The sequence below is a fragment of the Triturus cristatus genome, chromosome 3_2 (assembly GCF_964204655.1).
Source record: "Triturus cristatus chromosome 3_2, aTriCri1.1, whole genome shotgun sequence".
Lineage (NCBI taxonomy): Eukaryota > Metazoa > Chordata > Amphibia > Caudata > Salamandridae > Triturus > Triturus cristatus.
This window is the reverse complement of record NC_140584.1, coordinates 349422478-349440973: the sequence shown is the minus strand read 5'-3', so window position 1 is coordinate 349440973 and position 18496 is coordinate 349422478. Positions and strand designations below refer to the sequence as shown.

At 42.9% G+C, this 18496-nt stretch overlaps 1 protein-coding gene across 2 annotated transcripts in view; it reads right to left on the bottom strand.

Annotated features, from left to right (window-relative positions):
- IFNLR1 (interferon lambda receptor 1) overlaps positions 1 to 18496 on the bottom strand; it is a 349388-nt gene that overhangs the window by 269506 nt on the left and 61386 nt on the right. For both annotated transcript variants that reach the window (XM_085647854.1, XM_085647853.1), the window contains exon 2: positions 13334 to 13451. In XM_085647854.1, the coding sequence (XP_085503980.1) occupies positions 13334 to 13387 (54 nt within the window). In that variant the 5' untranslated portion in view covers positions 13388 to 13451. The remainder of the gene's footprint in view (positions 1 to 13333; positions 13452 to 18496) is intronic.

The following is an 18496-nucleotide window of genomic DNA, read 5'->3' as shown; positions in this document are numbered from 1 at the left end:
GAGGGGGCCCCCTTGCAAAGTACAGAAAGGGCTTCTCCACGCTCATGGACCCAGTTAGAAGCTCTCAGGCCAGCTGCCTGCTACTCATGCACAGTGTTGGAGGAGGCCCCTCGGAGCTCAGAGGCCCCCCTGCAGGTCGGTGACTTCAGGGGCTATTGTTACACCCCTGGCTTGTGCAAGAAACAATCATTAATGGCATTTTGCTCCTTTTATGTGAGCTGCAGAATGCCACATACATAGAAAGAGCAAAAGAGGCAGAGCAAAAAATGCAGAGAAATAAAAGTATTTCTCCTTGTTGCACTACGTTAATGCCTCCTTTTGAAAGGCGTTAGTTTTTAGCGCTGCCTCAGATTTACAGATTCTTGTAAATCTGGAGCAGTGTTAAAAAGCCCTGGGTGTTGCTGGGAACGCCCACAGCAACATCCATTGCACTCCCCTTTGCCACAGAAAACTGTATTGCAGAGAGCCATATTTACAAGGCTATGTTAAGCCACGGAAAGTGGCTTTGCACGGCCTTGTAAATATACGCTTGCATAAAGCGCCACCGGAGCGTCAAGAAAAGTGACTCTCCGGTGGTGTTAGAGGCATGTCAATATGTTCCCGAGTTCCTAAATATGGCTTTCCGGATGATCTTTTATAGCGTTTTTATCAAGTTTTCTATAATTAACTAGATGTCACTACGGTCTGTAATCACTACTGCATTTATACTGAATACCAGCACTTTTTGAGTAGGCCAAACATTAAGCACTAGAACTTTTTAATGACTGTTTTTAATTATGAGTGGATTTTTTTGGCAGTGGAGATTCCTTTTAGTCTTCTTAAAAAATGTTTTTAGCATGAAACATATTTTGGTGTGTTATCAATTGTTTAATGTTTCTGATTTTGGCAATTGTTTAATGTTTCTGATTTTGCATTGTATGGCCTATTTTTGAGAGACTTATACAATAAAGTATTATGATTCTGAGTCTGAACACTCATCAGTATATTGAAGTGATAAACATTTGACTTCTTTTTTCACAGATTTCATGTTTTTTGTTTCTTTTAAACCACCCGGACATTCTTTAATTGAAGAATTGCGAGGGCAATAGTTAACCTATTTTGGTCAGGACCATAGCCCACCGACATGGATTTAAAAACAAGTGCAACTTCCCTTGGAGCACCACGAGTTGCGGAAGTACCACAAAGATCTACCAATTTGAGCTGCACAAAACAGTTGTATCAGAAAACACTGCTTTATCAATGTTTTAATGCATTTTGCCTATGAAGTTTTTATAGTCATCACCATGTTGCCTTTTGGCCATTTCAGGACGCATTGTTGCAATACGTGCTCAAAGAGTTTGCTAGTTTAGGTCATAAAAAAAGCCTTCAGTGATGCAGAAGGGTGTTTTTCTAGGTAAAAGGCTGCTGGTGAGGTAAACACAATAGAGTGTACGGACTACAATTGCTTCTCCTGTCTGTGGTTGGGAATAAATAAATAAAGTAGGAGAGAGGGAAATATGTAATAGTCTGCTGCTGTGCAAGATTTTTCCTGAACATTGTCTAAGATGACATTTTGCTCTTTGGATGCTGCATTCCCCAGCAGAAAGACAATAGATTATAATCTTGTGCCCTCCTGTGGCCATTCTCTATGGTGGTGTAAGGCGGCTTTTGTAGTGGCCTTAATATAGCATCAACAATGTGGCTAGATAAGAACAGCTAAAGTACTGCAACGCATGATTAGCATCTGATCCACCTTTACCTGTTTGCAGCCTTGGGTGTCCTGGGTGACAGTTTTTGGGCCAATTTGCTGGTTACACATCTTGCAAAGTGCAAGTGCTTTGTTTCTGCTCTGAAGTTAGGTTGTGCGTGCTAGAGCCTAGAGCAAAGAACTTCAATGGAATTGCTCCAGTGTTTTTGTGGCCGTAAAATCTACTGTATGATTACAAATTATAAGTTCTTGAGTGCTGCCTAGTGCAGGGACAACTTCTGCATGTGCCTTGAGCTCCAGAAATCATCTTGTGCACAGTGCGGAGCCACTGAATGTATTCCTGGAGACAGTGTAGGAATTTTAAGGTGGCATGTCTTATTGCATTTTTCATGTTTTACAGCGTACTGTGGGTATTGAATTCATTGATGAGCAGATCCTTCAAATGTTGAAAAGTTCAAAGGGAACAGGAAATCAGACAGATGAGATCACAGAAAACAATGTCTAGACAGCAACGCTTTTTAAAAAAAAAGTGACCACTGTGCAAAAAGACGAAACTACAGGCAGTGGAAAACAATGCTAAACTTAGAAAGAACCACCCACATGAAACCAAATGACAGCACTAGATGGAACAGATAATTCAGAACCCAATGAAGTGGTAAACCGATTATGAACTCAAACGTAAAGTAAATTTCAAAAGACCAAATACATTTACTGAAGTTCCTCTTTTCTTTTCCCCTTTTTGTCAGATGCATTTTTCCATGTCAAATACATTTTTTTAAAGTAATTGATAAAGCAGGCTCAGTGCCGTAATTCTTTTTTTTGTTAAAATCCTTTTATTGCATTTTCAAAAATTAACAACTTCTGAGGCTCAGCATAGCTGTGCCACAAGCCAAGATCTTTAGATAGCTAAAGATAAAAACACATCTTTCCCACAAGTTCTCTGTACCATCCGTGGTATATCCTATATGCACATTTCTATAGTGTACAGAAGAGGGTGCGAAGCGGACAGAGGCCTTATCATGGGTAAGGACGAGGGTCCTATGGTTCCTGGACCTGGGTATGTGGGAGATCCAATCATGCAGGGAGATGTGAAAGCCTCAAGGCCCCAGGGCCCCAGAGGGACCACTGCAATATCTAAGTTTCCAATGTCTGGGAAAGGTGCAGAGCACAGGCAAGGAGTGGCAGACCTTCCGATAGGAACCCCACTAACAGACTCCAAATGTATTTAAACCCTTTTCTAGAGTCCGTCATAATGTCAGTCTTGCACTCGAGGGCTAGTGCCCGTCACAGCCGCGCATGCCATTGGGAGAGAGAGGGGGCCTCCGGTTTCTTCCACACTGCGGTCACCGCCATTTTTGCTGCCCCCAGGCATAACCACGTGATGGAGCGGTCCCCAAAGGATTGGTGTTTCAGCTGGGGTCGCAACCCCAGCAAGACCTGTTCTGGGACTCTAATATCAGATATCCTAGTATCTTTTTTTATCTGGGAGAGAATGTCCTTCCAGAAGGGTTGAATAGTGGGGCAGTCCCACAATAAATGACGGAAGTCTCCCAAAAGCCCATATCCCCTCCAGCATCTGCCTGTTTTATTTGGAAAAAGAGTGTGTAGTTTATAGGGGTGTAGGTACCAGTCGTACATGATCTTATAATGGGCTTCCCAGAGGAACATGGAGAGATTATATTTAGCGATATATTTATATAGAGAGCTCCATTGTTTCTCTGTTATGGGGGTTTGCAGGGTGCCCTCTCAGAAAGCTGTATGCCGCGGGGGCAAAGAAGAACCTGCTGTAAGAAGGAGCGAATAGAGGAACGAGATGTAGCCTTTAGCCGTGCCTCCGGCCATGCCATATTATTTTGTTGATATATTGTAATGCCTCAATGTAAGAAAGATTGAGAGCTAGGGGTTAATTTTTTACAATGCTGTACACTCATATGGCAAATAAAGGTCCCACTATTATAAAGGTTGTGGGGTTTGATTTTACTGTGTGTAACATTACCTCACTAATTCGAATTCTGATCCTTGCAATGGTGGATGATATGGTAATATGGCACGCTTCTCCCATCCCAAGGTTCAGATCACACAATATTGCAGTTTTCCCCACACATTTTTATAAGTACTACCCGGCACAATTGTGTGGAAAAAAACCTGCTAGTTGCTGTAATTATCACAAAACTCAGAATCCCAATTTGTGCACAAATTGTCAGTTGCTGAAGAGTTTTAAAAGAAAGTACTCTCAACATATGTGTGACTGTTTTCTCTACATTGTTAATAATTATTTTTTATTTTAGATTGCTTTTTTCTTTTCATATTTCTTATTTTATTGTGTGAATTTGCTATTGTTGTTTGTTAATGGGTAATTAGAAGCTGGCTTGTGTACAGACTTTTGCCCTCCAAAATAAATAAATAATAAAATACATAAAAAGTCATGTGAAGTGCATTGAGGTGGGTGTTAAGCTGCATAGCCACCTTCAGTTGGAAACGTCAGTGGTTTTTATTAGGTCGAGCCTGGGCAGCGCATGTGATGCTCTGCGAGGTATGCTGTATTGAGGTAGGGACTTGAAGCTCCACCCACTCTCTGTCCACATTTTTCATTGACTTGTGTCATTTTCCACTGTAAACTGTGGCTGTTCATTGGTCAAAAGGCTTAGTAGTCCCTCCTTAGTACCACCTTGTTTCATTGTGTAACCTCCCATAGCGACACCCTCTGTTACATGTGTTGTTGCTCGGTAGGCTTTAATTACAGCCTCCAAACACTATTTTCTCAAATAGCATTGTCCTGCATGCTGTTGCAGGCAGGACACGCTCTCTCCTAACGCTTTAAAAAAAAATTATATCACGCATTTGCAATGCAATAGGTCTCACATCTGCGAGAGCTTAAGCTATTGGTATTATAAATGACATTGTTTTTTATTTATCTGTTTTAAAAACAACGCATACATATAAGGCATTGTCATTTACAATGCCAATAGCTCAAACTATCATAAATGCAAGACCTATTGCATTGCAAATTCTTGTTAGTTTTTGCATCACAGTGACAATGTATGTTTTTTTATGCATGAACTGCTCATTTTGTTACTAGAGAAGTTGCACTGTGGATCCCACTAGGGAAGAGTTTCCTCATGCACATATTTTTTGTGGGTCTTTAGAGTACAAGCAATAAATAAAGATGCCTTTAAATTCTGCATTTATCTTGTCACATTTTCTGCGCTTCAAAGACAAAGGTCAAGTGTCAGGCTATATATTCTGACCTGACAAACTGCTGCTTTTAGTGGGGGAGGCCCCCTCAGTCACCACTTTAACTGCTCATCTATCTAATGGATATTTAAGGAACCGTAATAAAAGCCTTATTGAATATGCATCAGCAAATAAAAGTACCTACAAAGAAATCTAAAAGTAATCCTTCAATCAAAACCTTAAAAACTACTGAGAGGATGCAGATGTACAAATAAAATAATACCGTAGAGGCAATTACAACATTCAGCGCTACATATCTTTCATCATCTAAACAGAAAAGTTATAATGAATCAAATACCTATAGGTGACTTGTGCCTGTTCTTTAGGTGAACTGCAGTGAAGTTGTTTAAAAATCAATATAACTGACTAACTGACTAATTATATTTTGAAAACTATAATTTATGCATCACTCCCCAGTAAACAATTCACTGAAATACTCAAACAGAAAGACATTTAAGGTCATGGAATTTTTTTTCTAGGTTTAATGTTTCACTGATGTTCATCAATGTGCTCGTTTTTCATGCTTTAATTGTACCCAATAGGGCATCTATAAGTTATCATTTTCCGACTCAGAGATGCGGCGAGCACAAGATAAGTGGTTTTATTTTATTTTATTTTCCCTATCGCGTCATATGTCGACTTCCCTGAATCCCCTTGACCCCGCCCCACTGCTCTTGCCTGTTCTGACCACGCCTGGAACCAAACAACCTCCATTAGGATGACACAGCTATTTCCATACACTACATAAGGGTATCTGCTTGCGAGCATTTGCTCCTTAACAATGACATCATAAATCTTTAAAGCAGGTCACAATAATAAGCTGAAATGGCTCACTGCGTCGTGTCTAACTCATCTGTGTGAAGCATGCTGTGCTCTTGTTAACAGTGTCAGTGGAAAATACAGTAAACACATACTTTTAAAAACAATGCATGACCTGAGGCAGAGCGACAAGCATCAACCTGCCACAGTTAATAATATATATTAATATTTAGGCTCAAAGCCAAAAAGGTCTGTAAGACATGGGAGACTCAGAGAAACCTTATTACATTTTGCATGAGGGGTGCATCATTTTGTGTAATATCACTGTGTAGGACATTTTTTGTAACACCCAACAAAATGTAAATATCTGTAAATTAACCCTGCACACTCAGCAGCTAGGAATGCAAAAATGAAGCACACTTTTTGTAATTCTGAATTGTGATGGAATAAAAGATTTTAAAAGGCTCATAACAAATCAAAACACTTTACTTGGTGGTTCAAAAATGATGACTATTCACTTAAACCCAATTTCCAAACATTAACATTTGTGTGCAATATAGTTTTATCAGTCAAATTGTATGGCTGTGCAAATTTAGTGGCCATTTCAATAGAAAATGAGCTGTCTGTAAATGATAGTGAGCTACCACATGATGCTTTAGTTATGTTAAAAAAAATCGCTTGTCTCATGTCCGTTAAAGCTAGGTCGGCCACAAAAGTTTGCCATTCTAAAAATTGGGTCGTGTTCTTAAAAGGTTTTGGAATTACTGCGATAAGGTACTAAATGCTGAGGCATGGACACTTCACTGCTGCATTCATATTTTTGTATAAGGATGTTTCCTAGGCAAAGCAGAGAACCAAAATAGTGATCAAACTATTAAGAGGGGGCTTTGGGATTGGGCAAGAAGGATCCCATGGAGTCCCAACAGGTCCTCCGCCAAGGTGGGTATTCTCAGTAAAATATTTCACTTTGTAATTTGGGAGTGTCCATAGCACACATTTTACCAAAGGGAATGCCAAAGATCATATGTGTGCAGTAGCGGCTCCTCTGCTTTATGTAGTGTAAAAAAAAAAAAAAGATAATGCCTCGAGGTTATTATCATTTTAATTGTTACCGTTGTGGCGTCTTTGTGGGGTGGGACTGCTCTCAGAGCAGGGGGAGAAGTGGTTTGCACTCCCTATGTGAGTGCTTGGCCGGCCCTCTCGGGCCACCCAAAACAGTCATGCGCACATACCATGTTCTCCATGCAGACTGCATTACAGTCTGCATGGAGAACATGCCCACCCCTCCAGATGATATTGCAGCATTGTGATTAGCTACGGGGAACATGGGAGCCATGGTGCTTCCTGCTTCCTTTTTCCTGCAAGAAGCCAGGAAGAGGATGCAGGAGAGGCGGCATCGGCTGGCCAGGAGGTAAGTAATTTTTTTTAACCCGTACCCCCTCACCCCTTTCCCCCAGCACTCATTGTACCACTACATAAGTAACCTTTTCAATCTGTCTCAGGCCTGCCATTGCAGGGTCTGTGTGTGCAGTGTACTGCCACTTCAACTTTAACTACTTAAAACTACTTGTCAAGCCTTAACCTCCCCTTTTATTACACAGAAGTCACCCTTATGGTAGGCCCTAAGCACACCTAACGGCAGGATGCAGTGTGAGTAAAAGGTAGGAGATATACTTTTATTTTTTGCATGTCCTGGTAGTGACAAACAGCTATATTCATTTTTCACTATTGTGAGAACTGCTTCTCTCATAGGTTAACATTGGGAATTCCTCAATACACTTTTAAGTTGTAATTCATGATTAGAAAGGAGTGGCTGTTTCATGTTTTATATCTTTGGAATGGTATTGATAAATCCCCCTTACTGATGAAGTTGGATTTAACAATACTGCTTTAGAAATGCCACTTATAGAAAGTAGGCATTTCTCTGCACTTATAGCTCTGTGTGCCTTCCAGCCTATCTCCAATACACATCTGGAACGGGTGACAGCTACACTTTGTGCACTGCCTCTAGACAGTCACAGACAGGCTAGGTGTGTATAAGTACCCATCTACATACATCTGCATTATGCTGGGCCTGCCTAGGCAGGGAGGGGGAACTGACACACTTCAATAGGTAGTGGCCTTACACCACCCAAAGAGCTGAGAACCCCCTACAGGTAGTCTGGGGCCAAGACTGAGTTGCAAGAAAACTTGTGCAATTCAAAGACAATTATTTGATGTCAACCCCACTTTAAGTGCACATTTGGGTATAAGTGCTGGGTTTCCGACCCCAACAAATCAGTCACTTCTGTACCTTCAACTGAAACTCTGTCAGGAGAACTGCTGTGCTGATTAAAGGACTCCTTGCTGGACAGCTGACCTGGAAGGGGTGCTTTTTCCGGTGCCCTCTTGCTGCCTGCTACTCTCTGACTATGCTGAAGGAGATCTGGACTCTGCTCTCCTATCCAAGTGTTCTCCAAGGGCTTGTTGGCGTGCCTCCTGTTGCTCTAGACACAGGGATATCAAAGTCTCTACCTCTGCTCCTGTGCCTGGTTTTCTTGAAGTAGACCCAGAAACTTGCATCAAGGAATTTGACGCATCTCCTGTCTGTGTGTAGCAGAACCGGTGCATCAACCCAATTTTGAGAGTAGAATTGTTGCATTGGTCTTGGAAACAACACCTCACTTTGAGAGTACCAACATATCGGAACCTCACATTGCCGACGAGGCAGCTTGGAGAAATCAATGCATCCCCTCGACTGCGTGGAGAAACCCGACACATTGCAGTTTATAACCACTGTATCTCAGCTCAGCATCTCGTCTGTGGAACCAACACATTGCCACCACTGCGGGATCGACATCAGCACATCGCTCAATGGTGCCCCGCATATGGCAGTTGCAACCAGGATAAGGTACTTTGTTCACCGGGTCGTGCATGGATCCTGTAGCTGGCCTGGGCTTCATCGCTATCGGCTCGAACTGTTGTCTTTACCATGGTCCAGCGCGACCAGTTAACCCCCATTGGCGCTTATCGCTTCTAAGCGCTAGAACTGTAGTTAATCTTTAAAAATTAATATCTCAACTTCTACTGATTGGATTGTTATTGTGTTGGTCTTGATTTATTTATAAAAAATATAATCTATTTATCTAAACCTGTGTGATGTATTTTTGTGGTGTTTTCACAGTGTTACTGTTGTTGTATTGCACACATACGTCACATATTGCCTCTTTAGATAAGCCTGACTACTCTGCACTAAGCTACCAGAGGATGAGCGCAGTTTATCTTTTAGTGTGTATCTAGCTTACTGTGACTTGGATTGTGGTGCTTGCTTGGACAGGGTGAATACCTCGGCCAGCCAGAATCCCAATTTCTACCAGGCAAGCATCACATCTGCTGATCTTTAAATTTAACGTTTCTGTCTGTTCAAAACAACAAAATTACATCTATGTTTGAATCAAGGAACTGATTAATATAACATTCTTTAGATTGTACCAGGATTTTTTAAATAAACAAAGATATTCACTATTAAATCTGCACTACTTAAATGTCTGATTCACAATTTCCTCATGTCTCGCTCGCACGTAAATAAAGTCATAACTTACACCGACACAATTAAAAAAAAATTCCTAAACATTAAGCAATTGTATATAGTGTAATACACATGGGTAATCTACTCACAGATAGGTAGATTGTCTAGTCACATTTTTTAAACTAAGTTGTACCAACTGACTTGCGCAGGAGTGTGTGTAACAGTGTCCAGAGAGTAAACACACACTGAAATCTAATTCATCGGATATCCAGACATGTGAGAAATTGGGTTGCTAGTTGACTGAAATCACAATCTTTGCCAGCGTGAGGCACAGCCAATCTTAAAGAAACCTGTGCTCAATCTTCTGATAGCATGTCCCAGAGCAGTCAGGCTTAACTTAGATGCAATGAGTAAAGTATGTGTGCAACACTTCAAACAGTAATAAAGTGAAAACAGCACACAAAAAGGATCCAACACCAGTTTATAAATATAGAGCAGATTTAAAAAAAAAAATAATAATAAGACCAAAATGACAAAAATCTAGTCAGCAGAACCAGAATTATGATTTTTTTAAATATTTAAGTGTAAAAAAATTCCAAAAAGCACAAAGTGCCATCCGTGGCTAATTGGTTGGACCGACTGCTATAGAGCCCAGGTTGGTTACAGTTATCAAGGTTGGGCTCACTGAAGTTTACCTTCTTAAACCTGTGCCAAGAGTCTTGTTCATGATGGAGGGGGGTGCGAGAAGCAGGGAAGGCATAATGGGAAACTGCCTTAGTAGCGTGAAGAGCAGGCCAGGCGTCGCGCACGGGTGTTGCTGGAGCTTCGCATTGGCGGTCCCCGACTGGCAGTAAGAGGTGGCTAACGGAGCTTTACGTTAAATTGTTGTGCGAGCGGAGAGGTCTTGCTGCGAACGGGCCAATTTGCAGTCACGGTGAGCCCAAAAGCTTGAATACAGCTCCCTGAGCCACACCAAGGGTCTGTGAAATGAGGGGCACCACTTGGAGGACAAGAACCCACCGCAACTGGGCCCAGGGGCTGGTGCAGCATGTTGGGGAGCCTGTTATGTCCCCAAGGCTCAGGTCAAGAGGCCAGCAGACTATCCATTGGAGTCACTCTGGTGTCCGGGGTTCAAGGGTTAAGTTGCAGGTCCAGTTCTTTTCTCACCCAGCCAAGAGGGCAACAGGCAGGCCAGCACAGCAGGGCAGCAGTTACTTTAGAGCAGCAGTCCAGCTGAGTGGTAGTCCTTCTGGCAGCACAGCAGTCCTTCTTCCAGGCAGAGTATCCACAGCCCCACCAGTGAACTGAAGAGTTGGTGTCTGAGGTCCAGTATTTGTACTCACTTCATTTGAAGTGTGAGAGGCTACTAGAAGCATGCCTTTGAAGTGAGCATGTGCCCTACCTACCTAGCCCTGGCTCTAGACTAACTACAGGGTGCATACAGCCCTTTGTGTGGAAACAGGACAGAGCCTATTCAAATGTAAGTAGGTTTGGACATAGTTCCTCCCTTCCATCCTGCATGTAATGGCCCATCCAGTTACACTTAATCTCCCCATTGATTGTGGCATTCTAGGAGGAATACACAAAATCCAACTGTCACCTACTCCCAGTCATGTGGCCCAGAGGCATCCTGCAGAAATCAAATGGCTAAGGCAAGAAAATGCCAACTTTCTAAAAGTGCAAAAAGAACAATTAATGGACAGAATGAAGAGCAATGTCATACATTCACCCCAGTACAGAGATCTGGGTCCAAATCCATCTTTTTTTGCTCCCCATGCCACTCAAGTTTGAACCCAGCCATAGGAAAATCAGTCTTGAACCTGTCCCCATGAAGCGCAGGGTCCCAAGATGTTTTTTTTTTGGTCCAGGGAGGACCTAGCTTGGCAGTTTGGGCTGGACTGTTCCCATGAGGCACAGGGTCAAGACTGACTTGCATATGGCTGGGTCTAAACTGGGGTGGCATGGTGAGCAAAAGAACAATGGATTTAACCCAGATCTATTGACTGTTGGGTGAATGTTTGATTTGCTCTGCATTCCGTCCATCATCTGTGTGTCTTTTACTTTCTAAACGTGGCATTTTCAAAATTGTAATTTAAAATACGACTTCCCCATAAGTTGGAATTTGAAATTTAAATTTCAGCGGCACCAAACATAAGCCGGGTACCTTTTCCTCTTCCGAAATGACACTTGTACATTTTAATACAGTAACTGCACTGTTATCCTATGAGTGCGGTAGGCCTTCAAGTAATGAAAAACAAATTTAGGGGTTTTTCACTAAGAGGTCATGTAAAACTTAAAAGTACATGTCCTACATTTTAAATACATTTTACCCTGCCCTCTGGGCAGTCCAGGGCCTACTCTAGGGGTGACTTTTATGATTTAAAAAAAAGTATCCTTTTGCCATGGACATTATCATACATGGTGGAATTGCCAACCGAATAGCAACAGTTACACATACATATGATAAATCATGGTTAGGTTGAATTCAGCGATGAGCCATGTACAGTACTTGAATTTCTGATGTTATAAATTACATAGAGATCGAATAAGGAGAAAGCAAAAGGAAAGTTCAACACAACCACCCCCCAACATCGACCAGGTTGTTAGTGTCACATCCACCATTCAATCAACATAAAGCAATGAGAGTGTGATTCATCCATCCCCACGAGATGTCACAAGAGTCAACGGTCAATACCGATAACAGGTAGTAGGGGAACATCAAGGGCAAGAACCTGCCGGTGCATTCCCCAGCTCATGCATCAGGATCAGCCAGTATCCTCACCTTGGGCTTTAAATTGTTCCAACACGGCATCCTATTATCACAGCTATGGACTGTTTACTCAGTATGGTTTGGGCCTGGCAAAAGGTTTACTTTGCCAGGTTGAAATGGCAGTCTGAAACTGCACACACACAGGCTGCAATCCTGAGTCATGTTTAAAGAGCTGCTTAGCTGGATGGCACAATCAGTGCTGCAGGTCAACTAGAAACATGTCATTTACAGGCCCCGGGCACAGATAGTGCCACTTTACGAGAGACTTACTAGTAAATTAAATAGGCCAATTGAGAATAAGCCAACATTACCAAGTTTAGGGGAGAGAGCACAAGCAATGTATCACTGGTTAAAAGTGAGAATGTGCACAGAGTCCCAAGGCCAACAAAAAATGAATTCAGCAATAGTAGGAGTGAAGGCAAATCATCTGGGGATGAAAGGGTCAAGTCCAACAACACTCGTGTAAATGCTTTTCACCCACCATTGGTCACTTCCTGGTAACACATGAAAGAATCAGGTGTACCTGCAACAGGAAGTCTTAAAATGTGCACCGATGACCCGTTTTCAGACTGACAGTGATGGAAGGCAATACTTGGTAAAGTCAATAGTTAACCTAGAATTGTATTACACATTTTCTAACCCTAGTTCTATGTACTCTACACAATATGTAAACTAGCCATATAAAGTGTTAGTACGACAGGTGTAAGTGAGATTTGTTTGTGAAAAACATCCAATTAAATCTATTTCTTCAAGGGTGTTAAATTAAGTATGGATGATGGAAGCATGGACGTAAATAAATAAGAGTTAGTCACGGGGTGCAACTGGTACCAATGGCTTGCCTTTTGGAACCCTTGGGAACTCCATTGCATCCCCAAGTTTGAAAGTTCAGGGAGAAAGGGGAAAAAAGGAGAGCAAACTTTCTTTATTATACATTGCTTGCTCCTAAGTAGCAAATAAGAAGCTGTTGAAGGACTAAATGGGGGACAAGTGATTCATCCTGTGATGTCACCCGGAGTCAAAGGGGTTTGTTGCCACTTTGGTAACCTCTGGCATTTTGATGAATCAACCTCTAGGGTGGGAAGGTATAGTGAACAAGCCTAACAGGTTTAACTTCCACCTGTCCTTTCTAACATTTGTTGTAATGAATTAGCAACACAGTGAAATTATAAAGGTTTGCATATTGCCCACCTTTAGAAAAGTGCAATTCACCATTCATATTTAAAGGGCACCCTATTCTCTTGAAGATGGCTGGTTTAGACTTGGGAAGCATTTTTGATTTTTAAAGGTTTATAAATAAAAGAACTTTAAACCAGAAAAAAAGGGCACCCTAGATTTGACAGCAAAGTGCCGCTTTTTGTCTGATATTTATCTTTACCTGTGTTCTACTGTGTATCGGACGTCTGCAGGATATCCAGCGCCTGGAAGCCATTTGATGATGATAGCGAAATTCTTTGTGTCAAAGGTAACATTCTGTGGCGGTTGTAGCAAGTGTCCTGAAAAACAAAAGTGAGAAAAATGTCTACACTTAATTCTTTTGGCAACTGACAATTGGCTTGCCGCATTATTCCTCTTAGGAAACCAGCGATGCAAAATGTGTACAGTGACTGGTTTGTGAATGGGAATGCAGCTTGCAAAGCTACTTGTATACTAATAGGGCACATCAAACTTATAAGTTTGCAGGGTTTTGCGAAACGGCTAGCCTAATGAATATTGTATTAGGCAGGCCACAACTTGTGACCCTCTTTGTGATAGTGCAATCTTTGTGATTATCTGTGAATGCAAGGGTAGTGTCCTACAAGGAACAGCAAACTGCCACTCTGACAGCTGCTTTAGTAAACACTGGAAGCATTTTTAGGTCTCGCCTGACCCAGCGCATGCGCTGGTCTGGCGAGACATTTTGTGAGGGCTCCAAAAAGTGCTACCAGGCCAGCCTAGAGCTACAGTGCATGAGCGCGGGCGCGCGCATCGCGCTTTACCGCAATTACTTTTACTTTCGCGGCCGCGGGCCGCTTTGATGTTTTCCGTGAGGCTTCAATAGATTACAGCAGTTAAAACATGCATTGGCAAAGCCAATAGGTCTCGCTTTTGGGACCTTATCAGTGTTTAGTTATGCAACTGTTGTATGGCTAAACACTTATAAGGTCCCAAAGGCGAGACCTATTGGCTATGCCAATGCTTGTTTCAAAGGAGTCCATGTCCATTTTAAGGGACAGGGGCTGCTTTTAAAGCTCTTTTTAAAGAAGACATAGGGACAGAATGCAGTGATTTGCTGGACCACTGCATTCTCCACCACGATGGCCTCATGGTTCCAAAAGGGAAATCTTATATATGTGGACATCTTCGCCTCTGCAGAACAGTTACCACCCTAACTCAGACGTAGTAACTGATCCATGATGTGCAACCTCTATTGATGTTATGGACCAATTGGAAACTCCATTGCAAATCACAAATAGAAGGGGGAAGATGCTTTAAACTCCACTCCTATTTGCAGATCCTATTGGATTGCAAAAGCCCTTATACGAGTTGCAAGGTCTTTTCCTGAATGACTTTTCCAGCTCCTAAAAGGGAGTTGATACTTTTAAAAGTGTTTTGCAATCACAAACCCTGTGTTTTTACAAATTGCACTTTTTGTGACGGCAACACAAATGTGTACATGAGGTTGAGTGTCATGTTATCTATATGTTCGTTTCAGTTCCAGCACTTCAGGAACCTGTAAACACTTTATATAAATGCTTTAATATGAAATCAGCACTAAACCGGCCACCGATACCCTCCCTCAGACTCAGGGAGAAGCTTAAAGGGGGGTGGGGGACGGGCTGTTACACCCCCCCCTAATATATGAATGTTCTGATAAATAGTGGGGTACAGGTGCTTTCAGTCCCGTATGGTGAGGTGTCTGTCCAATTTCACTAGGAGTTATTATATAAACACAGAAAAAACCACACACGCACTCCCTCTTTATTTATTTTGAAAGTCCTCGAACATGTTGGTTATTTTACAAAACATTGTCTTTTCTTTCACTTAGTACTCTTGCTAATCCGCAATTCTCTCCCTTTCCACTTCTCCCTAGGCCCCTCTCATGCCCCCTATTTGTTGTATAATGTATTTTAACATTATATGCTAGTGTGATTGTTTGAAATCTATAGCTCACCTTCCCCCAATCTTACTGACCAAGCTAAGTCCCTGCTCAGAGCCAATTCTATGACATTAAGGTCACAATTACAGGTCATATCTCTGGCTTTCATTTTTACTGACAGGGAAGAAACTATATTCTACCTACAGACACAACAGTAGCTAGGGAGTGAAAGGCCAGAAAAAGAAATAGAATTGGTGGGAAAGAGGGTCCCATACAGTGGTGGCTCCTCCACTAAGGCAAAGGAGTGTCACCCACTGCTTTGCAGCAAAGAAAGAAAGGAAAAATAAAATGATTACTTGATGTTATTATCATTTTATTTGTTCCTGCTGCAGCAGCATGGGGGTGGGGCTGCTCTGCTCACAGAGCAGGGTAGGGCAGGGGAGGAGTGGTGGGCACACTAAAGTGTGCATTACGCTTTGGCTGGCAAGTCTTGGGCCGGCCAAACAGTGATGCGCACTTAGCATGTTCTCTACCCAGGCTGCATCACAGCCTGGGTGGAGAACATTTCCAGGCTCCCAGTCCCCGAACTACGGCACTCAGACCAATCTGGGGAGACAATAGCAAAGCTGCATTGCAGTGTTGTGATTGGCTCAGGGGAGCCTGGCAGCTTCCTGTTTGGCCGACGTAGAGGAGAGACGACTTGGGGAGACCGGCCATGAGGTAAGTGTATTTTTCTTTTTTTACACCTCCTTAGCCCCTCACCCACCACCCCAGATCCATGCTGGCCACTACTGGTCCTCATTACAGATGTCTTTGGCAATATCCCACAGGATAGCAGTAATGTGTGGTGCAGGACTACTGTGGCATTACGAGTCTAATTGAATGTTGTGAGACTTGGGGGTCTCTAGATGGCACAGGTATGCACTTGTGACAAATAGGGACCCTCGCCTATAGTTAGGGTAAAGGGATACACTCCCAAAATAACCCCTGCTCACACCCTTGGTAGCTTGGCACGAGCAGACAGGCTTATCTCAGAGGCAGTGTGTAAAGCATTTGTGAACACATACAGTAATCCAGTGACAACCCTACAGATGGACACCACACAGGTTTTATATCAAAAATAAGTATTCTTTATATAGATTTACCACAAGACCATTAAACAGCAAAAATCCACAATATTGTTACTTTAGATGGTAGAATTTAGCGTAGTTCTCTTAAGTTCTTAAATGCGACACTTTAAGTCAATGTACCTTTAGGTGCGACACGCAGGGCAATGAAAAGTGTTGCAACGATGTTGATGCGATGACGTTTTTGGTGCAAAGAAATAAAGACGTGAAGATCTTCCAGATGCGGCACGCTTCTCCGATGTTGCGAGAAGACTCGACTCGATGCGTCAGCTACAGCGGCGACATCCCTTTACGTGATGCGACGACAGCGGCCTTGGCGGCGACACTCTTCTCCGACGTTGCGAGACGCTTCCACTCGATGCGATGTTGCAGTGGTGACACCCCGTTACGCGATGTGACGACAGCAGCTCCGACGGCGGCATGCTTCTCTGTGCATGCAAGGCGCTTTTCTTGATGCGGTGCAATGCGACAACTGCGATGGCTGCGATGGCGACACGCTTCTTCCTCGATGCGAGACTCTTCTCTTGATGTAGTGCAATGCATCAGCTATGATGGCTGTGATGGCGACACGCTTCTTCGGCGTTGCGAGACACTTCTCGATGATGCGAGACACTTCCGCTCGATGCGCCAACTGCAGCGGCGACACCGTTTACGCGATGCGACGACAACAGCTCCGACGGTGGCACGCTTCTCCTTCTTGAGTCGCGCTTCCAGCTCCTTGCGACACGCAGTTCCTCAGAAGGCCCAACAACAGCAGCAGGCACTTCCAAAGAACTCTAGGGAGCTGGGGAGTGAAGTCTGTTGTTCCTGAGACTTCAGCAGGATGCAAGCTCTTTTCCAAGCCCTTGGAGATCCTTCATAAGTTGAGCAAAAGTACACACAAAGTTCCTTTCTCCTCTCTTTGGCAGTAGGCAACCCCTGCAGGCCAATCCCCCAGTTTCAGGGATAGTCTCTCCTCAGTTTCTCCTTGGTTCCTCTCCTCAGCAGAGTTTTCTTCTTGTTTCCCAAAGTGATCTAAATTCATGGGATCAGGGTCCCAATACTTATACCCCAAAATCCTTTGTCCTCTGGAGGCAGTGGGGCCTTTGCCTTGTTCAAACCGGTTCTGGTCAGTCCTGGAGCACTTTGTTTACCTGACTCCTTCTTTCCTTTCAGAGTGCAGGGCAGAGACATCAGACGCACCACAGGAGGTGGAGCCAGCATTGTGGAGGGAAAGCACAGCCCTATTCAGGTCCCAGGTGTAACTCCTCCCACCCATCTACATGGAGATCTCTCTATTCAGCCCTGTGCTGACTCACCCTGTCTCTGGGAATTCCCCAGCCCCCTGGAATTCCCCAGTCCCTGTCACTCACACTCCAGACAAGGAATACACAGCCTAGCAGAGGCAGGTTTGACTGGTTAGACAAGAAAATGCCTACTTTCTAAAAGTGGTATTTTCAAACTCAGAATGTTAAAACCAACTTCACTAAAAGATGTATTTTATCATTCTGAGTTCAGGCATACTAAATTCGAATTTCTACTATGTTCCCTGAGTAAGTTAGGATTATAAGATGTAATAATCAAACTGCCCATTCTGGCCTATGGAGAACAGGTAGCCTTGCAATAGTGAAAAACGAAAATGGCTGCAATTCACTATTAGAACATGCCACACACACCAGGGCATGTCCTACCTTATACTTACAATGCACCCTGCCCTTGGGCCTACCATAGGGGTGTCTGATATGAAGAAAAGGGAAGGTTTAGGGACTGACAAGTGGGTGCACTTGTCCAGTCAGCATGACAGTACCAGACTGCACGCAGGCTCTGCAATGGCAGACCTTAGACACACTTTTACAGGCTGCTTCTGTGGGTGGCACAACCAGTGCTGCATTATAGTATTTGGATTTACAAGCCCCGGGCACTCCTGGTGCACTGTACTAGGGTCTGATTGGTAAACCAAACCAACCAATCATGGAATCACAAATTCATACATCAGTTTACAATAGGGAGAGCATATGCACTTTAGCACTGATCAGCAGTGGTAAAGTGCCCAGAGTCATAAAACATCCAACAACAGGTCAGAAAAAATATAGGAGGAAGGCAAAAAGTTCAGGGATGACCCTTGCAAAAAGGGCCAAATCCCACAAATATCCTCCGAGAAATGGAGAATTACTTCCAAAAGGGGAATCATGGGTCTCTCAGAATTAGGGCCTTCATGTTTAAACATAAATCATACTGATATTTCAGAAATGTGTTTAACATAAACCAAATGAACATTTAAAATTAAATAATGATAAGGTTGGCAAGTTTAGTTTTCTTTTTTTTTGGTGAGATAATTCTAAACAAAAATATACAT